Here is a 15,946-nt window from a genome sequence, read left to right on the forward strand (position 1 = left end):
TCTACATGGCTTCAAACAATTGCAAATTATGAGAAAACCTCCTCTTATTCCTCTCGCTCTCACTACTTCCATATTTGCAAAGTTTTCACAGAAGCTCACCTGAGCTCCGTCTGTAGCACTAAGGCTCAGACTGAGTGTTTTCAGCTGTGTATGTGGGTGATGCCAATATCAGGTGCGTTTTTTCCAGTTTGAAAAAAGTGTTTTCCCAGTGATTGCAAGATTTAAATCTTGACCGAAGTGTCTGATGTAAGAAAAAGTGTGTAGTGTTTTTGCACGTGTGCGCTGTAGAATTGAAAACAACGTGTAAAGTAGAAAATATGTATATGTATGTACTTTTGGTTGCTTTGTTTAAGGCATGGTTTCAAAAGTTAAGGTTTCTGATGTTTTGGTCAAAGCATTCACTTTTAGTGTGTAATCAATCGCATAAAACTGTAATCTGACCGTAGTGTGGGAAATGGGATTGTTCGTCTCTCTAATGGCCTGTGGTGCGTGGTGCTGACAGCAGGTGGCAGCACCGCCAGAGTGAAGGATACTCCTCAGTAGAAGGGAAGAGGAAATAAGACCCTACTCTGCCTCTGATGGTCTTATAATACATCCATGCTTATACCCTAACATTAACCAACCGACGTGTGTCGCGAGCGTGGTCTCGTGGGTTGATCTCTGTGTTTTCCTTCACCAGAGACAAGGCTGAATTCATCACGTCTTCTTCGGGAAATCCACAAACACGGACTAATGGACGGTGAGTGTGATTATGGAACACGGAAGTAAAGTAACGGTGTAAAGGACCACTCTGAAATATACGTGTAGGAACGAAGTCGAAGTGTGAGTGAGGTGTGTCTTGTGTGTTCGGCTGTCTCTGGTTCTTATAGAATCATCTAACTGTCCTTAACTGCTATTCGGTGGTAAACTTTCCTACACTTTGTTGTTGGAAACGGGAAATTCCGCAACAGAAAGCCGATTACACTGATCTATAAAAATATCTATTGATCTTTATTATTGGTCACTTTATTGTAAACTCTGTTTACTCAGTGATTGGTCAGCAGTCAGGCTGTTGACAGTCTGATCTGCTGCAGTTAGCATGTTAGCTCCATGCAGCATTGGTTACCATGGTGATCTGATTGAAATGAGTTCATCTGACCGTCATCACTTTGCTTCCTGTGTTTTGTACCTTGGCATGTGGAATTGTGGGTATTACCCAAGCTCATGAGAGAGGTCTGCTGCCTCTGTCATCCTCCACTTGTGCTTGTGCTGATACAATATCCAGGTTTCAGTATTGACAGAGCATCTTTCAATTTGAGGAGTAAATTCTTCATTTAGACCTGTAAACAATCATTTTAATGTTAATAAATCATATGGTCGGTGAGTCACATGATGACTGCACAGTGCCTGCCTCAGTGAGTTGATCAGGTTTTGTGTTTCACTGGTTTTGTTTGTTTCCTTTCAGCTGAAGCTCTTGTTCGAGCCAAGCTTCCTGGTGACCTGGTGAAGGTTCTTGGTGTTGAGGTGAGCAGATACTTCTGAGCAGTGGAACTGTGTAACTCAGATACATTGTCTCTCCTGCAGCGTCCAGTCGTGTTGTGCAGACATTTTTCATTTAATTTTGAATATTAACAGCAAAACAATCAAAGTAATTTAGAAAATAATCTTCTTTTCAGATTTGACCTTCATCATGTTCAGGATAAATACAATGATCTGCAGAGAGTCTGTTAAGTTTAGTGTTAAACTGTTAAAGATCCTGCTTCACCAAGTCTATCTGTCACAACTCTGTCTCAGTCTCAGAGCAGCTCTAAGGCTGAAGCCTTCACCCAGGCCTTCCTGAAGAGCAGCATCCAGCAACACACACGTCATGACCTGAAGACCATGCTGAGCCACAAGGCCGTGGTCCTGGGCTACTCCAGGCCCAAGAAGGGCAAGGTGAAGAGGAGCAGCAAGAAAGCTAAAGGCCTGAATGCTTGCCAGAAGAGGGCGCTGAAGATCTTCCAGCTCAAGCCTGAGCACCAGAGGTCGGTCAGGGATCTGAGGGATGGGACACTTACTGTGTCATCAACTTTTCCCATGTACCCATGTGCTCCTCCTCTCTCCTCTCTTCACTGTTTGTATCATTATCATTGTAGATACAAGCTCTTCCTGTCTCTGCATGAACTCTGGAGACAGTACATCATTGACCTTTGCGGTGGCCTGAAACCAACATGGTAAACCAGTTTCCGCATGTGTGAACACTAACGTTCCTCTTTAACTAAAGTATGTTTTTCTCCCTTATGGGACATCCCTAATATCCCTTATTCAATAGCAGATGGAACTTTAAAAAACTGTGTTTATAATGGCAAAAAGATTCATATACTCATGACATCTTCACCAATTTTCAACAGCTAAAGGAAAATTTAATCTTTCAGATCATAGTTTATTCAGATACTTCCAGGTTAGACACTGGATTCACAGCTGCACAGATTTTCCACAAATCTCACCGGAATCCCGATTTCAAAAGCTCCTGATTAGTGAAGACTGCACAACAGAAGGCTTGATATCTTCTATTTATGTTATTTTAAATACAGTCTGGCCAGTCTACGATAAGATTGATAAAAGAATGAATGGAAAACAGATCTCCAATGCAGCTACAATAATGGCGATTGGTGTAATATCCTCAAAATATTTCAAACTGTATTGGTCTCGACTAAGCATAGACAAATACAGTTTAACATTTTTAATAGAACTATTATACTCCACTTCGATTTACTTCACAAGCTTTGGAATTTTTCTTATTTGAAATGATTTTGGAAAAACATTGCTAGAATAACCTCAGACACCTTTTTTTAAAAAACCAAGTAACCAAAGTGCGTGTGGTGTTCATTCAGTCTCATAAACCTCTGTTGTGTTTACAGCAGTCCACAGTTTGTGCAGCAGAAGCTTCTGAAGGCCGACTTCCACGGAGCAATCATCACAGGTACAGGTTTAGTTTCCTCTAGAGTTCACATCACTGTGTGATGACGTTCAGCCTCACACAGCCAAACATCTGAAGTTCTAGTGCTTGTCTTGTCATGGACATTGAACAGTGTGTGTCACTATGAAGGCAAAATTAGTGATTATTGATTTGTTTTATCATTTGTTCACTTTGTTATAGTTGTGTGTTTTCAGAACATCTCTGTATATATGTGTATTTGAATGCGGGAAACTGAGGAAAGTGGATAAATGGATTCCAGATGTTCTGTTTCCTGGACTTGAGCATGATTTTCTGTGACATGGTACACTCAGCAAGTATCAGACTCGTTTAATCGTTTAAATTCATTTCTCCCTCATCAGTCTACACTCAGCCCTCCATGGTAACAAAGTGAAAACTGAATTTAAACATTTTTGCAAAGGAATTAAAAAGTAAAAACTGAGATATCACATTGACATAAGTTTTCAGACACTTTGCTATGACTCCTGAAGTTAAGCTCAGAGACAGGATTATGTTGAGGCTCAAAAACATGGACCCGGACTAACTGAGACATCAGGGAGTAGAGATGGTCACTCTGAGCTCCAGAGATCCTGAGTGGAGATGGAGAAACTTCTAATCATCACATCTGGTTTCCTCCAGACATGACTCTGAGACATAAGACCAGACAGTTCAGGCCTCGTCTCATCAGACCAGAGAATCTGGTTTCTCTCAGTCTCACAGTCCTTTAGCTGCTTCTTTACAAACTGTTACTGAGGAGAAGCTTCGTCTGGACTTCCTGACATAAATCCCAGATCAGTGGAAAGTTGCAGTGATGGTTTTCCTTCGGGAAGTTTCTCTGGAGCTCAGAGTGACCGGTCTCCTCCTCTTGGTCTCCTCTCCCCCCCTTATTCTTACTGTCTAGGAAGAGATCTGCTTGTCTCACGTCATCCATCGTTGTCGTCTAGAGGAGTACTGATGTTACTAATTTGGATAGTGATTATGTTTTGGTGGGTGGGAAAGTTTGAAGTTGAGAGACAGAAGCAGATGATGGAGAAAGAATCGAGCAGAATATGTAGTTTTATAGTTTTCCTGGAGACAAGGAAAAAGAAGCATGATTGTTCAAACAGAGGTCCTCCTCAGAACATCTGGAATCCATTTATCCTGATGTTTTCACTTTCATTACTTTCCCGCATTCTACACAATACACATAGATACAAAGTTATTCTTACAGCAAAGTGAATGAACGTCACTGTGACGTGTGATCTCTCATGCTGATCAGTGAAACCTCACAAGTACCTGAAGTTTGTTTACACAGACGGTGACAGCTGCGACAGTGTTGGACTAATGATGTGTTGTTGTTTCCACTCTCACAGTGGTCCGCTCTAAATGTCCGTCATATGTGGGGACTACAGGGATTCTGATCCAGGAGTTCAAACATGTCTTCAAAATCATCACCGAGGAGGACAGACTGAAAGGTCAGACAGCTGCACCTGTCTCGCTCACTGAAGCTCACCTGTAGCTTTCAACAGTGACAACAAGAAAACTTAACTGTGTATTACCACTTCACACACTTTTTATTCACATTTCTGATTCTGACCATGCTGTACTTATTGTTTTGCATTTGTAAACACCTCAGACACTTTGAAATGTCAGAGGAGCAGCACAGTTGGAACTGGTTCACTGGTTAGAAACAACTGAAAAGAACTAAAGAACTGCTGTGCATTAAGGTGAGCCAGGTCCAGGGTCCTGAGGTCTGTGCTATGAAGCAGGATCTGAGGTTATCAAGGTAATTTCAGGTTTAACTCTTGGTTTTCAGTCCTATGACGGTGGTTCACTTGTTACCAGGTAAATCGTCATGGTAATTTACGCTGAACTCCTCACCTACTCCAGTGCAGGTTGACTTAGAGGATCAGATCAAAACCTGTCAACAGCCAAACTACTGTGTGTGAGTGAGTGATCACATTGTTTGATATCAGATATTCAGCCTCAGTAGCTGAACAGTCTATACACCACCAGTCAGTGGACACACCCAGTGACTTTAAGTGTGACATTGCTGGGCTCAGTGGTGGATGTAGCTGCAGTTGTGATGATGATGAGGTTGTATAATGCATAACGCATCGGACTTCCCGGTCTGATGACATCGTTAATGATGGTTTTCTCCTGTGTTTCCTCTCCCCCTCCCCCTGATGTGTGCTAGTGATCCCGAAGAAAAGCAGTGTGTTTGCTGTGGAGATCAACGGCTTCGTCTCTCACATCTATGGAAGCAGGTTCGAGCAGCGAGCCAGCGAGCGCTCCGCCAAGAAGTTCAAAGTCAGAGGAACCATCGACTTGTGACGGCACCTTCCAGTTCTTCCAGTCTTTTTTGGAAGACTGATTCAGCAGAGGCGGGGCTATCCTGACTTTTAGACTTTGCATACACAGAGCTGCTGCTCCTGTGGGTCTTTGTAGAAAAACTGAGACAGGGTTTGGCTGCTGGGGTGTTGTGGTTAAAAAGCAGTTGGAGTGTCTGACAGCTGCTGCCTTTACATGAACAGTGTGATTCTGATCTGTTGTCAGATATTATCTGTCTGTTAGAAGGCTGTGAACATCCATTCTGTCTTTTACAGGCGCTGGATGAGGCTCGCCGGACTGAAAGCTAAACAAACATGTTTTTAGTTGATGTTTCTGGATTTCAAGACAAAGGAAAAAATGCTGACTTTGAGGAGTTCATCTACTTTTACTACATTAAAATAAGTTAGGATTTGGGTTTTGAAAATGTTGTTTATATTCTTAAAGATAAGTATCATGTTTGTATCAGTAACATAACATCTCATCAGCTTTTAGTTTCAGACAACACACAGCCCTAAGTAAAAGACACCAGTAACAGTACTCAGTGGTGCAGTGAAAAACTAAAACATGATTTTATTTAGTTCACAGAAAGAGGAACTGTCGTCTGATCATTGAGTTAAAATTTTAGTATTTATAAAAACTGATTTAGTTTTATAAAGTGATGTGTGAGGACAGAGTAAACATTTGTTGTAACCTTGTCTCTTCCTGTCTGTGGGAAACATGATGCAGGACTTCCTTTTAAAAGAACGTGTTGAATGCGTTGGTGCATGTGAACTCTTTCTGATTGGATACATTCAGCATTGTTTATGAGTAACAGCACTTTGTCTGCCTGCTCTGTTGAATGTCTCCTGCTGATGAGTTTCTCACACTCTTGCTCTCCTGTACGAGTCATGTGACGAGAGGTCGTTTGAAAATGTATCTTCTGCAGGTGTCTGTGATGGTGCTGATCCAAAAACCTGGTTTAATCTCATGCTTAATTCATCTGAGTGTATAACTTCACAGCTGGTCAGTAACTCACATTTAAGATAAAATTTCAGAAAGCCTCATGATGGTAAGAGGGAACTGGCCTCATTGAGTAACATGATGTAGAACAGTGAGGAAGTCTGTGGTCGTTTGAGGGATGATGTGACCATATTTCACTTTAACCACTTTAAGGTTGAAACGGCTCACACCTTTTCTTTCTAAGTTGCACACATAGTGTTTTGACATCACAGCAGGAAAAGAACAAAACGCCTAAGCCAAAGTGTCTGCTGGGAAACTTATTTAATCTAAATTCTGTCCTCAATGCACTCCTTTAGTTTTCTGCCATTTGTCCTGTGATGTTAATAAAGTAACTGATTTTCTCCAGCTGTGCACATCCTCAGCTCTCTGGGATGTTTTAGCCTCTTTTAGTTCTTTAGCTTTAGCTCTTTACTATTCTTCACTCCACATTTATCTCATGTTTTTTTCAGTAGCAGTGCTCAGCTCTTTCTAAGTGTCTGTTCACCACCTGCTCATCAACAAACAGCAGCCAAACAAGGTCAGCAGCTAGCAGCTAGCATCCAGCTGCTCAGGACCTGCGGAAGACAAGCCAGTTAATAGCAGAGTAAATATTAAACTGCCACTCACCAAGTGTCCGTAAACAAAAATCACTTCCTGTTTGCTGGTGCACTAAATTAATTTGGGGTTAGACCAGCCAACCAACCAGCCTCTGTGAGTACCTGCTTCAGGTAGGACAGATCATAGGCAGAGGAGAAAGAAGGTGAAAATATATTTGTAAAAGAAGAGGTTGTTTTTATTTATAGTTGACTTTTATTTCAGGGGCCAAACTTTCTTGGCTTCTTCTTGTTAATCAGAGGGACCCAGGACCCCAAGATGCGCACAGCCTTGAAATATAGTTTGTGGGGTGTTGGGTAGCTCAGTTGGTTGAGCATCCGCCCCATGTGCAGAGGCTAAGCTCCTCGCTACAGTCAGCCCTGGTTCGAGTCCTGCATCGGTCATTCCCCCTCTCTCTGCCTCCCCATTTCTTGTCTCTCTCTACTGCACTGTCAATAAAAGCATAAAAAAATAATTAAAAAAAAAGAAATATAGTTTGTTCTACGTCTCTTAGCGTCCGTCAGCATCAACCGATCCACCACTTTGATTCAGACTGAAGTGTCTCAACAGCTGTTGCACTGATTACCATTTAATTCAGTTCAGACATGAACAGGAATGTGAAGTGAAATAACTCCTCAGACTTCTCATCAGGTCAGCGTCCAAATTTGTCCTGTACTTTGTCTCATGACCGTCAGCATGGCTTTAGTTGGCAGATGAGCGCAGACACACCCTCTCCAAAAAAGCTTTCATGTATATTGAATTTAGCCTTTTTATATTCCTCAACAATTCTGCGTCTATTACAGATTAAATGCTGGTAAAAACAGGCCAACTGCCTGCCATTGACAAATAATTTGTGTTGCTATTTTTAAGATGTATTACAGTTTTTTTCTATGATCGCTTACACACGAAAACCACAAATAATGCACAGATTTTGAAACTCGACAGGAGCAAAATGTCAGCCCAGACTTGCACAACTATACGCACGTTTTCAGCCTCGCATGTGATGCAAAACACCAAACCCATACATCATCAAAACTGAAGGCCTTTGTGTGTTAATTGCTAAACACTGCCACTGAAAGACCACACTCAGTTAGCAATCATCTGATCTCACAATGCACATGTGAAGACTCACGTAAACAATCAGATCACACAGAAATCACAGCTTGATCACCATAAATACAAGTCAGGTTTGCTCTTTGGTGTGACCAACAATGGAGGACAATTTTGGAATGAATTAGAGGAAGAGCAAGAGGAGAAGGAGGAGAAGGAGCAGGAGGAGAAAGAGGCAGACCAGAAAGAGGAAGAAGTGAAGGAGGAAGAGGAGCAAGAGGAGACAGAGGACAGGTCAAAAGAAATAGGACAATTCTTACAGATGACATCAGAGCCAGGATAGACATTATCTGCAATACTGTATAGACCTACTGTATTTTACTGTACAGTATGTTCATGTCATCTTTGGTTTCACCATTGGGTTTGTGTTCATATTTACAGCATGCTACAAATGAGAAATATCAAAAACATACAGTACTGTAATAGTGTTTTTATACTTAGCATATATCACTAGAAAAGTAGAAATGTGATTTAGATTTAGATTTAGCACAGTCGTGTGCAGTTGGTAGTGGAAGGATCTATATATTTGGTGTTTGTCTGTAAAGTTTGGAAGATAAAGTATCGTTTATTTAAGAGTTTATTTAGTTATTGATGTAGTGCTTACGTTTGCAAGAGATGTAACATGTTTTGTATTTTGTGTAAATGGTTTTGGTTTGTGTGTGTGGAGCTCTGACAAACAGGGCCTTAGTTTCAGGAACTGTGTTTTTGCAATAGTGAAAAATAAGATGTGTTTCTTATGTGTGTTTTGGGACTTCACTCAGAGACACTGTGGCCTGTCTGCTCTTGGTCATTCCACCCAAATTACAAAATGGTTTTTCTCCTCATTATACTGAGGTGGAGACAGAAATCTCAAAACTCTGACACTTAAAACTGAATTTGAATTAAAGCTGCAGCATTTTCAGAGGTGCCTGTTTCATCTGACTCTAGTTTACCTGAATCAGAAATACTGTACTTTGTATCTCAGCACAGTTTACACCTGTGCAAAAACAACAGATCTAATGAATCAGATGAAACCAATGTGTCTGTGTCTCTACCCAGTAACGACACTGAGGGCCCTCCGAGAGCCTGGAATTACAGGTGTGTTTTCACCTGCAAAAACGATGATGACTCATCAGAATTTACTGATCATTGAAGCGTGAACATGCTTATTATGCAGGTAACAGTGTGAATGAAGTAGTGATAAACCATTGTCATACTGTATGTTGTGTATTTATTAGTTTCTTCCAGAGCTCCAAAGTGGCCAAAAAGTCACTTGACGCAGCTTTCAATTTTTCTCATGGACAAAGTGGAAAAAAGGCTCTTCCTGCTCACTGGAGCCTTTTTACTGTCACTCTGCTGATCTGTGCTGCTCGTGCTTAGTCTGCACATTCAGTGTGTATATTTCTGTAACCCTGTACCTTTTCTTTCTCTCCTTAATTTTTAAAGGAATTTTATTTTTGAACATTTTTGCTGTTTTCATATTCGACCTCATACTTATGTCATCGTTAAGGTTTTTGTGCTGTTGTCTTACCTGAATCACTGTATATTTCCTTAGGTCAATTAAAATAAATGAACAAAAAATAAGTTGCACGCTCAGCAGTTGGATTGAAGAAAAGTTTCGTGACGTTGCATCAAAGCAGCAGACTGTCCAGATGTGTGTGTGGGAGCCTGTTTTCACTCCAGCTGCTCATCCTGTCTGACAGTAAAGCAGCTATGAAACATGAGTTATTGTCAGGTCAGCCTAACTGTATCCACAGTCTCCACTAACAGTAGAAAAGATTTCACTCTCCACTTTTACTGATTTGTTTTTTTAATTTCTCATTTTTTGTCATCCAAATAAATAAAGGTTATCTCATGTAGTTTTCATCTTTGCTGCATCTTTTATTTGGAATTAAGGTGATGCAGTACATTCACTCATCTCTCTCCAGGCAGTCAGATACATTCACAGAAAAGACATGACTTATGTGTCAACTGTCTGTAGAAAATGACTTCTCCTTCCTCAGAATGTCTTGTGTCACTTTATCTGATTTCAACTCACTTCCTGCTGAATGTGTTTGTCTGAATTTACTTTGAAAATTTCCATTACGTCAGCAAGAGCAAAGGGTTTAAGATTAAAACTCTGCTTGGCTGCTCATTTCAATAGAGAGACGAGCTCAGCACATGACAACATCTTACACTTACACTCAGACAACAGCACTGAAAACAGGAACCTACTGGCGCCATGGTAGACCAGCTAATGTTTGCTCAGGAAAACTGGGAGCGGATCCATGCTGTTGAGCACTCATTCGGACGACTGGGGAAGCCCCTGTCCCAGCCGGGCCGGGTTCTGATTGGAGAGGGCAGGTTGATGAAGCAGTGCCGCCGGGGGCCAAAGCAAAAAGTCTTCTTCCTCTTTAACGACGTGCTTGTGTACGGCAGCATCATCCTGCGAGGCTTCTGGCACAAGAACCAGCAGATCATCCATCTAGGTGAGCAGCAGGTTCACACTGTGAGCAGGTCAGGATGCTCTGATCACAGCTGTGCTTTAGTTTGCAGCTAAATTGTTCAGATGACTTGATAAAGTCTGGTACAACTCCAACACCAATAAATAGACAATCTGAGACACAGACTGTCTGTAGTCTTTCCAAATCAGGCTTTGTTTAAAAGTTTTCTTGTTGACCCTCCCAGGTTCTGTAGCCATGTTTCCTCATTTGAACTCACAGTTGTTTCATCATTTTAGAGGACATCCAGCTGGAGGACCTGGAGGATGATGTGAGAGTGAGGAACCAGTGGTTGATCCACACACCACACAAGTCCTTCCACGTGGCAGCTGCCTCCTACGAGGAGAAGCAAGCTTGGATAGAGCACATAGAGGAATGCCAGTCCAAACTGCTGCAGAACGGCGGCCATAGATCTAAGTCAACCTTCCCCATCACCTGGATCCCTAGCCAGGCCTCAGCAGTCTGCAGGCGCTGCTCTGATAAATTCACCATGACCCAGCGTCGACACCACTGCAGAAAATGTGGCTTTGTGGTTTGCAGCGTGTGCTCCAAGAAGCGAGCGATGATCAGACACATCCACCCGACCAAGCGGCTGAGGATCTGCTTGCCTGTTTCACATGAGTCTTCTGAGAACAGACGCAGACATCCAAGAAAAAACTAATCTGAGGGATAGCAGCACTGTGAAAGAAGGCTCAGAGGAATATGAAGTGGAAGTGTCCAGTGAAGAAGAGGAGGCAGAGGTGCAGATGGAGGTACTCCTGGATCCACTCTGTCTACCTCAAAAGTGAGGACATGAGATCATGATTCACTCAGGCCTTTTTCTGTACCTAGACTCTGTATCATGGGATGTTCTAACTCAGACTCAGAAACAGAAGACAATAATGTGCAAAACTATAAAATACTGTATTCATGTATGTGAAACATTGCTCTGTTCTCATTATGCTGCTGTGTGATCATCACGTTACGTTCTCTGATTATTTTATGTCTTATTGTATTAATTTCTTATTTATTATAATTTATCAGTGGAACACATGGGCCTCAGTCTGCCTGACTACATTTTTGTGTACATGTCAGTGTTTGTGTATTTAATATCTGTCTTTGAAATGAATGATGGACAATAAAGTTTTTCTTACGAACTAGATAAAAGTTATGTCTGTTACTACGTCAGAAGGTTACATTATAGATCCGGTCTGTCTGTCAGAGTAACCCACACAGACGACTCTTTGAAGTCTATTCATGGTGATGATGATTTTTCATGGTGGTGGGAACTGTCTCCTGATTTAGTGAATTTAGAAGCTTGAACCTGTAAAAGTAATAAAATGAACTCATCATGGTAAAAACATGTGACATTAATATACACCTTCTGTCCAGTGTCCTGGTCTCCATAACAACCACCTACTGATAATTTGGTGCATTGTGCTCGAAAAAAACAAAACACAACTTGTATTTTTGTACCTATAAAAAACCATCAGGCTCCCAGAGCGGCCATGTCTGAAGCAGAAGAACTGACAGCCTCTCTTCAATGATTTCATTCACACTTGAGAGGTTGAGTTTTTTTCTGCTCTGTATTCAGTACAGCATCTGATCTCCTTCCAGGGAGCCCAGAACTCAGAGTCTTCACAAGAAAGTGGTTTTCCAACCACCCACAGCCAAAGGGAATAACAATGACTTAAACCTGACACATTTCCTCAGAATCGCTGATCTGAATTAATACACAATCCCATCCTCCCTCCTTTTCAGCCGATTTACCTTTCTCAATAGTTGACTACAACATCAGTCATACATTTACTTGCAGTAAAGGGTTTATAAAGTTACAATTTACAAGGTGGAGCATCTGTAGATCTTCCCCTCCAGCATCCTGTCAGTAGGCACTCACCACTGCTGAGATGCTCTGGTCCAATCATCTATCTGGCCCTTGTCAGAGTCGCTCAGGTCGTTTCACCTGCCCAATTCTCCCACATCTGACACTGTGACTATAAGAACCCACTCTGTCACAATAATCAGTGTTATTCCCTTCATTCTGAGAGGCCATAATGTTTTGGCTCAGTGGTCCATCAGAGCCACACTAGGATGGTAGCCAGAGGTGACACAGGTATATCTGTTTAAGTATTTGTTCAGATCAACAGACATGACTTATTCTCTGTTGTGCTGATAGTACTGATAGCTGATACTTCTGCCACCTTTTAAAGTCTCCGTGCCACCCCATGACATTTTCTCTACATCCGCCCCTGTATCGGTCTAATACTCTCGGCTTTCCCTCCAAAAACTGTTCAATAATAATAATAACAATAAGAGTGTTATTGAGCAAAGAAACAAGTTTTATTTCAGTTTTAACTCTTTCATGGTTGCAGATATGGGTTCCTCTAAACTTTTGAGGTTGGAAAGTGACAGCAAAACTACTGCAGCAGTGAAACCAGACCAGAACCAACAGAGAGAAGAGAGATCTGGGTTGTGATCTCAGGAGAGTTTGTTGCAGAGACAGAGACAAGTCTTGTATTAAGTTAATTTTCTCCTGATCTGTTCTGAAGATTCAATATTTAGTTTGGTGACTATGGGGAGAAAAAATCATAATCTGTGATCACATTCACTTCTCCCATTGGAGTGGACTGACTGCTGCTGGTCTCCTAAAGGGTCGGGGAGGTGGAGATACCAACGTGATACAGAAACAGGAAATAATTTAAAGTGAGCCGCTTCCTTTCTCTGCTTTGTCTGGTTGTACACCACTTTTCATGATGCATTTTATAAGGTAGAATAATTCTCACTATACATACAGACATCATTACAAAATGGCAAACTGGCTATATAGTGGACTATAGCAGTAGTGAGTGATTTTGGACACAGCCTGTGACTTTCAGTGTAGAGTTTGAGAGTCTTGAATAGTATCAGTGATATGAACGTCCACCACCCACATTAACACTGTCTGAGAGAACCTGAAGATGCTTCAGGCTGCTGCTACCATTCTGTCACCATGGTAACCATGGAAGTTAACTGTAACCATGCAGATGAACAAGTTTACCTATAAACAGGAGTCACTATAAAACTAGACAGCAGAAAGCTGCACTGCACAACAGAAGAAGAACAGAGGAAGCAGGTAGGATTAATTACTGTTGTATGAATGAAATATGAAGCTGAGTCTTGTTTAGTTTATGGTTGGTAGATAATTTCAGGTTTTAACTAGCATTAACTAACTAATAAAACATAGGGTAATGTGTATTCATCTTAATCCTACTGATGTGATTTACACAGACAGTGACTGAGCATTAACTTGTTGGGTTTGTCACTGTTACTGTTACTGCTATGATAAAAGCACATGCACATCATATGATAATACAGTCTACAATCATTAGCTGCTTCTGCGAGCTTAATGTCAGGACCTCTCCTTGTGCTCATCCTGTGACCGCCACCATCCTCTTGACTCTTGAATAGTTGTCCACAAAATGTATGTATATTTCCTTGTGTGAGAGGATGAAGAGAGTTCAGTTTGATGTGTAGTTGACAGATGTAGACAGGTGTGCTGACTGATCACTGTGATTGACTGCTGGGTTTGGATTTTGAAGTGGTTATAGTGAGCAGCTAGATTATAGACACACTTATAATCTGTGATGATTTTATTGGTTATAATTTTTATTTCCCTGCACTGGTCGACATTCAGTCGTGGAAGTAATGTCTCATTTTTCCCATAATCACTTTCACTTTAAGTGACTCATGACAAACTGTGTGTTAGCTTACCTTCACAGCTATGAATGCTACAGTCAGTATGGATGAAGTCAAGCCTGACTGTCCAGGCTCAGGTGGATGTGGAGCTCAGGAGGTCAGGGGACAGACAGACATCTCCCCAGACATTCGTGACCAGATCCTCCAGCTGTTTTGCACCAGACTCAGTGACAACTCCGTCATGGTAAGTGAATCATAATGCAAAATGATTTATTACCACATGTTATTGGACTTGTATATCACATTGTAAATTACATCTGAATCATCAGAGCCCACATGAGCTGCATTAGAATATAAAGTGTGAACACTCAGCTCACACACAGCGGAAAAAAACACACTAAAACAAGAAAAGACAAAGTATGTTGCTTCACTCCCATTTGAACAGTCAGGGTGTCTCCTTCACATGAATAATACAGCCTGTGATTTACAGTGTCATTTCACTGCATGAATCAGGGGGCCAATAAAATCCTTCTGGTTCCTACAAGACTTTAGGAAAACATCAGGTGTTTTCAGTTTTCCTGATCAGAGGTCTGATCGTGTCCAGACTGTCCTGATTGACAGCCTCCTCACTCTCCTGCGGCTCCTCTTCAGGTTCACTTTATCCCTGCCATTCCCAGTGCAGCCCCACCCAGCTTCAACCTGACTACAGTTAGTGACACACCTTCACTTCAGGATTAATATGCTGTCTGAGGGGTGAGGTTTGTGAGGGTGAGGATGAGGGGGGAGGACTGTGAGGGTGAGGACTGTGAGGGGTGAGGACTGTTAGGGTGAGGATGAGGGGTGAGGATGAGGGGTGAGGACTGTGAGGTGAGGGTGGAGCCCCCAGCAGAGCACCTGTAGACTGACGGACCTGTGCTGTGTTGCAGGTGATGCAGAAGGAGCTGCAGCTCATGCACAGGGGCTCGTATTACCTGGAGATCCAGCGTGAGGACTTGTTGCCGAGCGCAGACCAGCAGCAGCAGCAGCACACATTACATCTGTCTGACAGCACCGTGTGGTCTTTGATAGACCAGCAGAGGCTGCAGGGCGCCATGACGATGGCCAAAACCCAGGTGAAGCTCCTCCTCACGTTCCTGGAAATGCTTCACCAAGAGATCATGAGAGGCGGCAGGGAGCTGGAGGACTTCATTGTTAAGTACAACCAGGGTTTGGTGGATGCTACCACAGCAGCCTCCATGCAGCAGAAGCTCCAGCAGACCCACCAGGACCTCGGGGACTTTGAAAGAAGGATGACCCAGACTCTGGGCCCACTGAACCTTCACAACCAGCTTATCCCCAACACAGGAAACTTTCCCGTCCCACAGCTCAGCGTAACAGTAGCCATGAAAATGCCGGTGATATTTGACAGGTTCAGGACGCGTGTGACGTCCACCTCTGTGTACCTGTATTGGGAGGTCACAGGTGAACAGCCTAAGGAGCCAAACCAACAGTTTGAGATCCATGTGAAGAGCATTCATCCAACCATCAACGACCACGGGCAGTTCTCCAAATGCATGAGTCGGTCGTACAACATACAGGTGAACGACCTGATCTCTGACAGGTACTATCAGTTCTCTGTCAAGAGAGTAGATGCCATCAACTTGGTCTATGGAATGTGGATTGACACCATCACACTGAAGACCTTGGACGTTTCTAAATGAGAGCCACACGAGAGAGAGAGAGAGAGGGAGAGACAAAGAGAGAGAGAGAGAGAGAGAGAGAGAGAGAGACCACAGCCTGTTTACACAGAGAACAATATTTTACCCACTTTATTACAAATAAACTTTTCTTGACTTGAAGACTGTGACGTGCAGGAGGAAATGGTTTGTTACAATAACGCATGACACAGTGGAAGCTTTTTTCAAGT

At 42.3% G+C, this 15,946-nt stretch overlaps 2 protein-coding genes and 1 pseudogene across 4 annotated transcripts; all 3 read left to right on the forward strand.

Moving 5' to 3' along the window:
* Positions 1-562: 562 nt before the first annotated feature.
* On the forward strand, positions 563-6,589 carry pop4 (POP4 homolog, ribonuclease P/MRP subunit). 2 transcript variants are annotated; one of them, XM_023397281.2, is made up of 8 exons: positions 564-670; positions 703-739; positions 1,445-1,503; positions 1,774-2,003; positions 2,115-2,192; positions 2,880-2,941; positions 4,288-4,389; positions 5,112-6,589. In XM_023397281.2, exons 2-8 carry the CDS (start codon positions 733-735, stop codon positions 5,246-5,248), a joined length of 675 nt encoding a protein of 224 aa, XP_023253049.1. In that variant the 5' UTR covers positions 564-670; positions 703-732; the 3' UTR covers positions 5,249-6,589. The 2 variants fall into 2 exon arrangements, with proteins under 2 accessions (XP_023253048.1, XP_023253049.1); XM_023397280.2 differs by having other exon boundaries at positions 563-739.
* A 3,445-nt stretch (positions 6,590-10,034) lies between these two features.
* On the forward strand, positions 10,035-11,728 carry LOC111647654 (pleckstrin homology domain-containing family F member 2-like; annotated as a pseudogene). Its single transcript, XR_015436576.1, has 2 exons — positions 10,035-10,374; positions 10,626-11,728. The product of XR_015436576.1 is annotated as a pleckstrin homology domain-containing family F member 2-like (transcript).
* Positions 11,729-14,125: 2,397 nt separating this feature from the next.
* Positions 14,126-15,740, forward strand: LOC147817172 (fibronectin type III domain-containing protein 11-like). Its single transcript, XM_087171541.1, has 2 exons — positions 14,126-14,284; positions 14,967-15,740. Exons 1-2 carry the CDS (start codon positions 14,126-14,128, stop codon positions 15,738-15,740), a joined length of 933 nt encoding a protein of 310 aa, XP_087027667.1.
* Positions 15,741-15,946: the final 206 nt, after the last annotated feature.

This window comes from Seriola lalandi, unplaced genomic scaffold (genome assembly GCF_002814215.2).
Source record: "Seriola lalandi dorsalis isolate HSWRI2012SDOR001 ecotype SW California unplaced genomic scaffold, Sedor1 jcf7180002055008, whole genome shotgun sequence".
Taxonomy (NCBI): Eukaryota; Metazoa; Chordata; class Actinopteri; order Carangiformes; family Carangidae; genus Seriola; species Seriola lalandi.